The following is an 11,074-nucleotide window of genomic DNA, read 5'->3' on the forward strand; positions in this document are numbered from 1 at the left end:
AACGTCGTGATTTTTATTAGATTTTTTTTATCAATTTTAATGTTTTACCTACGTGACGAAGAGCACTTGCCCCAACCGTCTGTTGAAGCTATACGGGGGATCTTTGTCTGTGTGGTGCTGGCCACCCACCCCCTCGTGTGCCATGCCGGCCTTCATAGGTGCTCGTGAAAGGCACTTGCCCCGACATTCTGTTGAGGCTATACGGGGGGTCTTTGTCTGTGTGGAGCTGGCTACCCACCCCCCTCGTGTGCCATGCCGGCCTTCATAGGTGCTCGCGAACGGCACTTGCCCCGACATTCTGCTGAGGCTATACGGGGGATATTTGTCTGTGTGGTGCTATGGGTGCTGCTACTCTCTTACAGCACTTGCCCCAACAATCTCTCACAGGCTATACGGGGGGCCTTTATCTTTGTAGCGGTTAGCGCGCTGCGCTACGAACCCGCCCACCCGAGTTCGATTCCCGCTCGCGGCCAACGCCAGTGACGATTATCTGAACCGGTCCTGGGACTCCCTTAGGTAGACTCAGCCTCAAATGAATAATTTTGGTACGGTGCGTAGTAAACATCGTCACTGGGGAGACAAAGGCGGCCGTGCGTGGTGCCGGCCACCCACCCACCCACTCTCGTGTGGGGTTGCCAGCCTACAGTAGGTGCTATTCGCTAACGGCACTTGTGTAGAGTAAAACGGGGACGTGACGTCAGGTGTGCCGTTCAGTGCGATGACGTCACGTCTCCTGAAGACAGAAGCTTGTGTTGCCTCCGAAACGTCGTGATTTTTATTTTATTTTTATTAATTTACATTTTTTACCTACGTGACTTTACCGAAAAAAACCTAAGCATATGAATCCTTGCAGTCACGAAAGCTTCAAATCTAGAATCTCCTAGGGTACTTAAGAAATACCCCGTGACGTAAAGCAGGGTCACTGTGGGAACGGGTAGAGCGGGAAGGGTGAAGAGGGAACCAGTGGGTAGAGAGAGGGATCGAATAGGGAGTCTGGGGAGAAGCCGGTGGTAGCCGTAGAGGTGTTTCTCTCTCCGCTCGGTGGAGTGCACCAATGAACACTGCGCACCTGTGTTTTGTACACATTGATGGGCTTGGGTGCCCGGCAGTGCCGGATGAAGCTAATGTAGCATATGGTAACAGGTCCCTGCGGGGTGGGCTGGTAGGAACGAACAAATGAATGGCTATAATAAAATGAAATGGCGGGGGTACGATATGAAGGGAGAGTTTGAGGCCTAGTTCTAGGCTTTAGGCCTAGCTGTAGGCTTTAGGCCGCTGTGAGTTAATTTAGAATTTAAATGTTTTAATTAAAAACTATCTCAGGGAATTATAAGGGAATGTTACACTTGTTTAGCCAGGAAAGCGTCACTGAGTCTAAAGGTTTTTGTAGGGTCCTGCCAAGTGTTTGCAGTAGGGGGCGATGCTGCTACACGGACGGACGGACGGACGATATAATCTATTGTAGGCTGGTTCACTTCGTTCCTACCAGTATAAAGGAGCACTAAATAAAAAAAAACACATAATTGATCATTGTTTTTTTTTACCCTTTAATCTGGCAACAAAACTGACACGTTTTTTACAAGGAGGCATGTTTGCATAGACCACAATACCTGCAGTCGTAGTGCAAACAAAAAAACATAACTCTGATATGTATGCACTGTCCTTGAAGTTGATTGGTCCACACCCGAGACAGCTTTCCTTAGAGCCTAGTCTCACAAACATAATTATTAAAAGCTTTCATGACTGCAAGGATCCATACTCTTTGCTTAACCGAAAGAACCAACGAGTATAATTATGAAAACACAAATGTGTAACTTGCATAGTAAAGTAATTGTATTTTTCATTTGCTAAACGGACAGATAATGAGACAAATCGCTAACCTTAAATACCCAGTCGTTCGTAAAGGCAGTATAGTACTAAAGTAATAGAGCAAGTGCAGAATCGCTGAACCGGAATTGATAGCTTGAAAGCATTTAGCGCGGTGCCCTTGAAAGTGCGGGGCCCGTAGCTACTACACGTGTAGCTACTACACGTGTAGCTACTACACGTGTAGTAGCTACACGTGTAGCTACTACACGTGTGGTAGCTACCACACGTGTAGTAGCTACATGTGCAGTAGCTACTACACGTGTAGTAGCTACTACACGTGTAGCTACTACACGTGTAGCTACTACACGTGTAGTAGCTACACGTGTAGCTACTACACGTGTGGTAGCTACACGTGTAGTAGCTACTACACGTGTAGTAGCTACTGCACATGTAGCTACTACACGTGTGGTAGCTACTACACGTGTGGTAGCTACTACACGTGTGGTAGCTACTACACGTGTGGTAGCTACTACACGTGGTAGCTAATACACGTGTGGTAGCTACTACACGTGTGGTAGCTATTACACGTGTGGTAGCTACTACATGTGTTACCACACGTGTAGTAGCTACACGTGTAGTAGCTACTACATATGTAGTAGCTACTACATGTGTAGCAGCTGGATGTGTAGTAGCTACATATGTAGTAGCTACTACACGTGCAGCAGCTGTGTAGCTACTACACGTGTGGTAGCTACACGTGTAGTAGCTACTACACGTGTAGTAGCTACTACACGTGTAGTAGCTACTACACATGTAGTAGCTACTACACATGTAGCTACTTCTGCTACTAGGATAATCCGGCACTGGGTCCAGGGGTTAACGGCACTCGTAGTCTGGTTAAGGCCACGTACAGCGAGCTTGACATTTCTTGTTGAACACTTCTGAGAATTTGCAAAGGCGAGAAATGTCCCTCCGGGTTGTGGAGACCACCTGGAAAAGATTCCAGGCGCGCGTTAACAATGATGGCGAACAAGTTGAGACTTTTTGAAGCTATTAATATACAGTACATTTGTAATCATCTTACGGTGTTTTATCCGTTATTTTTCCATTAAAAACGATAGTCTCATCTTCTTGGTTCTTTCGGTAAAGTCACGTAGAATGGAAATAATTAAATAGACAGAGTCTGAATGGCACGCTCTGTCTACTCGACAGACCTGGTCTTCACCCGAGGACGGCTGCTTGCGTTGTGGCCGAAACGTCGTGAGAATTATTTTAGTATGTTTTATTTATTATTATTTCCATTCTACGTGACTTTACCGAAAGAACCAAGAAGATGAATCCCTGCAGTCACGAAAGCTTTAAATCGAAACGATGGTCTTATATAAGTGTCAACATTTTTTTGAAGCATCCTATACATTGGGGGGGGGGGGGGGGAGGGATCTTTACCTTGGTCTTGTGCGTATGTTACGTCCGTGTGCGTGTGCAACACGACGCTACAACAGAAGGCCACAAAACCGGACGCGGATCTCATCCAACGTTGTTGGCTCCATCGCGCCTCGCCAAACGGCGTTGCGTCTGTCCACATGCGAGTGGGAAATGTTTGGACCTTGCATTCGGACGAGGCCAAGACAATCAACTGGCCACCTTTGAAAAGCCGGGGGGGGGGGGGGGGTGGGGGAGATTCCCCAGAGTTTAGAAAATTGCCTTGAGATTCATCGCGGGGCTACCGACAATCACGAAGGGTGAACATATCTTCTTGGTTCTTTCGGTAAAGTCACGTAGAAGGGAAATAATAAAGTAATACAAATAAAACATAAAATGATTCTCACGACGTTTCGGCCACAACGCAAGCAGCCGTCCTCAGGTGAAGAACAGGTCTGTTGGAAAGACAGCTGAGAATTGTATTTTATTATGTTTTATTTTTATTATTTTATTATTTCCCTTCTACGTGACTTTACCGAAAGAACCAAGAAGATGAATCCCTGCAGTCACGAAAGCTTTAAATCGAAAGGTGAACAGATCGTAAGTCGAAGTAAATGCTGTCGTGTTTGTTTACTCGCCAACAACACAAACCGGTTATTCTGAACCGGTAACGAATTAGCACTTCTTGTTTACGTGACAAACCTTTGCTAATTGGCCGTGTCGGGTGGTGGCGGGCATAACGACACATTCATAGTTTTGGTCGCTTAGAGCCTCCTACTACGAGTTAAACTAAATACGGGTGTCCGTAGTGGGATTCGAACGCTCGCCCACGTAACAGCTGTTGCTTGGGGTTGCGTAATCACTCCCACTGCAATCAGCCAATCAGGGGCGAGGAAGACGACCCCCGTGGCAACATGGCCGCCATGCCCCCCCCCATGTAAAATGGCCGCCATGCCCCCCCATGTAAAATGGCCGCCATGCCCCCCCATGTAAAATGGCCGCCATGATCTCATTGCTTCGTGCGATGGGGTAATTTATGAATGTTGTTAATCACGTTACCTATCGTTATATTTACGCAATATTCTCGTTTTACTATCGACTTACCAGTGGACCCTGACCACCCAATTTCTCGTAATTTTACGACGTCTAATCGTTGTCTATTTGCTCGGGAGTTACGGAAAATCGTATCTTCACCCGAACTTGCAACGTTGCTACGTAGTCTGGTCCCTGCCCCTCGAATCAGGACCTGAGTGAAGACGTGAACTCTCTACCCTTGAGAACTGTGTTCTTCACATCATGGTGAGGCTGAGGCTGTCAACGGCGCACACTCGACAAGCCGGATAAATCGCAGAAGGCTCGAGTTCGGATTTTATAAAACTATACCAATGTTTTATTTCATCAGGTAAAGCCGCCCTCAGCTATTTTGTTACTTTTTCAGAAGCGGACCCGGCTATCGCAAATGACAGCTCGTCGAAGCGGCTCATCATCATCATCATCATGTGGAAATGTCAAGCAGCCAAATGAACTCTGAACTCGTGATGTTGATTCTAAATTTGGAGGGCAAAAGCCAGAGGACCTGGCAAATAATCCACGCGACCACGGCGCGAGAGAGAGACACGCAAACTCCAAATATACAGCAAGCAGTCGTCAGGGTCGGGATCGAACCCACGACCTCCTGTGTATCAGGCGAGGTTGTTAACATCTCCTAGCCACTGTGGTGATGGTGAAAGACGTAAACTCCAAATATACAGCAGCAGACGTCAGGGTCGGGATCGAACCCACGACCTCCTGTGTACAAGGCGAGGTGGTTAACATCTCCTAGCCACCGTGATGATGATGAGAGACGCAAACTCCAAATATACAGCAGCAGCAGTCGTCAGGGTCGGGATCGAACCCACGACCTCCTGTGTACCAGGCGAGGTGGTTAACATCTCGCCAACCAGGGAGCACCACACGGTGGGCGAGATGTTCACGTAGGATCTCGGCGATAAACGGCTGAGGTGTCTCTCTCCGACACGGCCTGTCACGCTGCCCTCCTGGGTCTCATCCAGCAGTGGATTTCACTGCATGAAGTAGCGAGCGCGCACGGAGCCGATGGTCAGCACGATGTCGAGCGAGCGACGGTCCTTGCGTTGCTTGCGACAGCTGATCGTGCCTTCCAGCGTGGAGCCTGCAACACAAAGACAAAGATCCCCACCCCCCCCCCAACATTATAGCCTCAACAAATGAAATTTCACGAGCGGCATTCGGTTTAACACAATTGTGTTGAATTGTCGCGTTACTTGGATTCTCCGCAACGACAAACTGGACGCAAATGTATACACACGCACATACAAACACAAACACTAATGCACACAACAAAAGACAAAGATCCCCCGTACGGGACATTTAAACCGACTGTTGGGGCAAGTGCTGTTAGCGAGTAGCACCTATGATGGCCGGAACGGCACACGAGGGGGTGGGTGGCCAGCACCACACCCGGCCGCCTTTGTCTCCCCGGTGGCGATGTTTACACACCGCACCGGGTGCTCATTTTAGGCTGAGTCCACCTAGGGGAGGTCCAGGACCGGCTGAGATAACGGCCATGTGTGTGAGAGTAAGTGCAAGTGTGCGTGTGAGAGAGCCTGTGTGTGTGCGTGTGTGAGAGTGCGTGCGTGCGTCAGTGCGTCAGTGTGCGTATTTGATTGTGTGAGAGTTTGCGCATGCGTGTGAGTGCGTGTGTGCGTGCTTGAGTGCGTGCGTGAGTGCGTGTGCAAGTGCGCGTGTGCCTGTGTGTGCGAGAGTGCATGTCCATCTGCGTGTGCAAGTATGAGTGCGCGAGTCTGCGTGTGAGTGTGCGTGCGTGTGGATTTGCGAGTGTTAGTGCGAGTGTGCGTGTGTGAGCGTGCGAGTGTGCGAGCGTATGAGTGTGTGTGCGAGTGTGCGTGTGAGCACGTGCGTGTGTGAGCGTGTGCGAGTGTGCGGGCGTGCGAGTGAGTGTGCGAGCGTATGAGTGTGCGTGTGTGAGCACGTGCGTGTGTGAGCGTGTGCGAGCGTGCGTGTATGAGCGTGCGGGCGTGCGAGTGAGTGCGTGTGTGAACGAGTGTGCGTGTGTGAGCGTGTGCGCGCGTGCATGTGAGCGTGTGTGAGCGTGCGTGTGCGCGCACGTGCGAGTGTGCCTGTGTGCGTGCGTGTGAGTGCGTGTGAGTGCGTGCGAGTGTGCGCGCGTCTCCGTGATGAATGGGAGCCCGAGAGCTGATAAGGGGAACGCCTCGCGCAGCCGTGCAGAGTGGCCTCCCTGATAAGAGAGCGGCTGCCGTGCCTCTCTCCCTCTCGTCCCCCCTCTCCTCCCTCCCACCCCCCACCCCCTCTCTCTCTTTGCCTCCCTCTCTCTCCGTCTCTTTTTTTTACGATCAGTGGAAACAAGAAGATGCTCGGTGTAGTGGGCACTTTGCTTCGTTCATCATTTCGTAATTTTTTTGTTTACATTTTTAAACTTTGCTTCATGTAAAACCCCCACCTCTCGCTCGCTCGCTCTCTCGCTCTCTCGCTCGCTCGCTCGCTCACTCGCTCACTCGCTCACTCTCTCTCTCGCTCACTCCCTCGCTCACTCTCTCTCTCGCTCACTCCCTCGCTCACTCTCTCTCGCTCACTCCCTCACTCACTCTCTCGCTCACTCTCTCGCTCGCTCTCTCGCTCACTCTCTCTCACTCCCTCGCTCACTCTCTCGCTCACTCTCTCGCTCACTCTCTCGCTCACTCTCTCGCTCACTCTCTCTCTCTCGCTCACTCTCTCGCTCACTCTCGCTCACTCTCTCTCGCTCACTCCCTCGCTCACTCTCTCTCTCACTCTCTCGCTCACTCTCGCTCACTCTCTCGCTCACTCTCTCTCGCTCACTCCCTCGCTCACTCTCTCTCTCTCGCTCACTCTCTCTCGCTCACTCTCGCTCACTCTCTCGCTCACTCTCTCGCTCACTCTCTCTCTCACTCTCTCTCGCTCACTCCCTCGCTCACTCTCTCTCTCTCGCTCACTCCCTCGCTCTCTCTCGCTCACTCCCTCGCTCACTCCCTCGCTCTCTCTCTCTCTCGCTCACTCCCTCGCTCACTCTCTCTCTCTCGCTCACTCCCTCGCTCTCTCTCGCTCACTCCCTCGCTCACTCTCGCTCACTTCCCTCGCTCACTCCCTCGCTCTCTCTCTCTCTCGCTCACTCCCTCGCTCACTCTCTCAGTCTCGTTCTGTCTCTCTCTGCACTCCTTCACAAATGTGCTCCAACCAGGACTCCAGCTGGAGCACACGCGTGTACCGCTACAATGCGGGGATGCGTGCATGTTCTACGAACGATGGGGGGGGGGGGGGAGGGGGGGCGGTGAAGCCCTCCGCACCGGCGCAAACAGAATTCTTGATTTTCTTGGTTCTTTCGGTAAAGTCACGTAGAAGGGAAATAATAAAATATTAATATATTTTATATTGAAATATATTTTTTATATTATTTTATTGTTTCCCTTCTACGTGACTTTACCGAAATACGAATACGAATCCCTGCAGTCACGAAAGCTTTAAATCGAAACAGAATTCTCGATTTTACTTTGTCATGAATCCTATTGGTCCGCTGGTGGCGTGTGCGCCCGTGACGGCGTGGCGATGCGCGTGGCACGTGACGCTGCATCGAAATCCGCTCCAGTGTTTTTTTTCTGCTTGGCAGCAATAAAAATTGGGTTTAAAAACTCTCGCACTCTCTCTCTCTCGCTCTCTCTCTCTGATGTGCAGAGCGTCTTCTTCGAACGCTGGGGAGCCGGACAAGCCCCTCTCTGTAGCAGCGTGGACGGCACCCTCCTCGTGGTGTTCACCTTCTGAAGCGCTCGCTCGTCACCTTGGCGTGCAAGATGACCACCACCACCACCACCACAAGCAGCAGCACCACCACAACCACCACAACCACCACAACCACCACCACTACCACAACTAGCACCACAACAACCACCACCACCACTACAACAACCACCACCACCACAATCACCACCACAACAACCACCACAACCACCACCACCACAACCATCACCACCACCATCACCACCACAACTAGTACCACAACCACTACAACAACCACCACCACCACCACAACCACCACCACAACCACCACAACCACCACAACAACCACCACCACCACAACCACCACCACAACAACCACCACAACCACCACCACCACAACCACCACAACCACCACCACTACCACAACTAGCACCACAACAACCACCACTACAACAACCACCACCACCACCACCACAACCACCACCACCACAACCATCACCACCACCATCACCACCACAACTAGCACCACAACAACCACCACCACCACCACCACAACCACCACCACAACAACCACCACAAGCACCACCACCACAACCACCACAACCACCACCACTACCACAACTAGCACCACAACAACCACCACCACCACTACAACAACCACCACCACCACAACCACCACCACAACCACCACCACCACAACCACCACAACCACCACCACCACAACCATCACCACCACCACCACCACAACCACCACCACAACCACCACCACAACAACCACCACAACCACCACCACCACAACCATCACCACCACCACCACAACCACCACCACAACCACCACCACAACAACCACCACAACCACCACCACCACCACCACCACAACCACCACCACAACCACCACCACAACAACCACCACAACCACCACCACCACAACCATCACCACCACCACATGACTTTTATTTCGTGTTGTGCGCGGTGCTTTTAGCGTCACAGCGCGTGGATTTGTAACGATATGTTGGTGACTTTGTGTATTTCATATTGAAATCGCCTCCGGTGCTTTTGCTGCTGGCGGCAATAAAAGTTGTTTAAAAGTCAAAGTCTCTCACTCACTCTCTCACTCTCTCACTCACACTCACACTCTCTCACTCACTCTCACACTCACTCTCTCACTCACTCTCACACTCACTCTCACACTCTCTCACTCACACTCACACTCTCTCACTCACTCTCACACTCACTCTCTCACTCACACTCACACTCACTCTCTCACTCTCTCACTCACACTCACACTCTCTCACTCACTCTCACACTCACTCTCTCACTCAACCTCACACTCACTCTCACACTCTCTCACTCACGCTCACACCCTCTCTCTCACACTCTCTCTCACACTCTCTCTCACACACTCTCTCACACACTCTCTCACACACACTCTCTCACACACTCTCTCACACACACTCTCACACACACTCTCTCTCTCTCACTCACACTCACCCTCACACTCTCACTCACACTCTCTCTCTCTCTCTCACTCACTCTCTCTCACACACACTCTCTCACTCTCACTCACTCTCTCACTCACCCTCACTCTCTCACTCTCTCTCACTCACTCTCTCTCACACACACTCTCTCTCTCTCACTCACACTCACCCTCACACTCTCACTCACACTCTCTCACACACTCTCTCACACACTCTCTCTCTCTCACTCACACTCACCCTCACACTCTCTCTCACACTCTCTCACACACTCTCTCACACACTCTCTCTCTCTCACTCACACTCACCCTCACACTCTCTCTCACACTCTCTCACACACTCTCTCACACACTCTCTCTCTCTCTCACTCACACTCACCCTCACTCTCTCTCTCTCACTCTCTCTCTCTCACTCACACTCACACTCACTCTCTCTCACTCTCTCTCTCTCTCTCACACAATTCTCTTGCGCTCTCTCATTCACACTCTCTCTCTCCTCGTCCACCCCGGCTCTCCCCCCCCCCTCTTCCTCGGAGCAAAATCTGACGCCGGTTCAATCTCCCGGCGCGGCAGCCGAAACGACGACCCACGGCACGCTTCTAAAATCGATCCCGCCGCAGTTGAGCCGATGGGCAGGCCGCAGGCGGTGGGGTACAACGTGGGCAACCCCCGCCTACTTGGGGAAAGACGGCACGCTAAGAGGTGCGGCGCTTCCCCAAGAGCAAACGACTCCCATCATGCCTTGCACGCACGCCCGTCACGTGACCGCCACGTCGTACGGAACGACGTTTAACGCAGCGGGGAGCTCAATTGAACCCTTTCGAATTCTGATGACGTACGTAGCCACACGGGAGGGCGTGTGGGTGACGGGGGCGGGGTGACGTGGTGGGTGACGGGGCGGGTGACGGGGGCGGGTGACGGGGCGGGTGACGTGGTGGGTGACGGGGCGGGTGACGGGGTGGGTAACGTGGTGGGTGACGGGGTGGGTGACGGGGTGGGTGACGGGGTGGGTGACGTGGTGGGTGATGGGGTGGGTGACGGGGTGGGTGACGGGGGGGGGTGACGGGGCGGGTGACGGGGCGGGTGACGTGGTGGGTGACGTGGTGGGTGACGGGGCGGGTGACGTGGCGGGTGACGGGGTGGGTGACGGGGTGGGTGACGGGGTGGGTGACGGGGCGGGTGACGGGGTGGGTGACGGGGGGGTGGGTGACGGAGCGGGTGACGTGGTGGGTGACGGGGTGGGTGACGGGGTGGGTGACGGGGTGGGTGACGTGGCGGGCGACGTGGCATCTGACACGTCCCTGAGCCGTGTCGCCGCGCGAGACGCTCCTCCGTCCGAGTTTGCGAGCGCACGTTGTTGGCTGCGGTCGGGACGCGTCATTAATTACATCTACCACCCCCCCCCCCACTTCTAGGAGAGTGGGCGGGGGGGGGGCAGGGAAGGGCATTAGGTAGAGCGGCAGAAGAAAGGAAAATAATTAAGAAATAACGGCCTCATTTACACGCATCGATGGGTCACCATCAGCGCGCTGGAAATGGCCAGCGGAGAGAATGACGACAAAGACAAAGGCGCCCCGGGTA

The 11,074-nt window shown here is 52.5% G+C and overlaps 1 protein-coding gene across 1 annotated transcript in view; it reads right to left on the reverse strand.

The window, feature by feature from the left end:
• Positions 1-4,207: 4,207 nt before the first annotated feature.
• Positions 4,208-11,074, reverse strand: part of PRMT3 (protein arginine methyltransferase 3) — a 61,342-nt gene continuing 54,475 nt past the window's right edge. Inside the window, exon 16 of the mRNA XM_078882195.1 lies at positions 4,208-5,401. Coding sequence (XP_078738321.1) covers positions 5,292-5,401 — 110 coding nt within the window. The 3' untranslated portion in view covers positions 4,208-5,291. The remainder of the gene's footprint in view (positions 5,402-11,074) is intronic.

The sequence above is a fragment of the Lampetra fluviatilis genome, chromosome 64 (assembly GCF_964198595.1).
Source record: "Lampetra fluviatilis chromosome 64, kcLamFluv1.1, whole genome shotgun sequence".
In the NCBI taxonomy this organism is placed as follows: Eukaryota; Metazoa; Chordata; class Hyperoartia; order Petromyzontiformes; family Petromyzontidae; genus Lampetra; species Lampetra fluviatilis.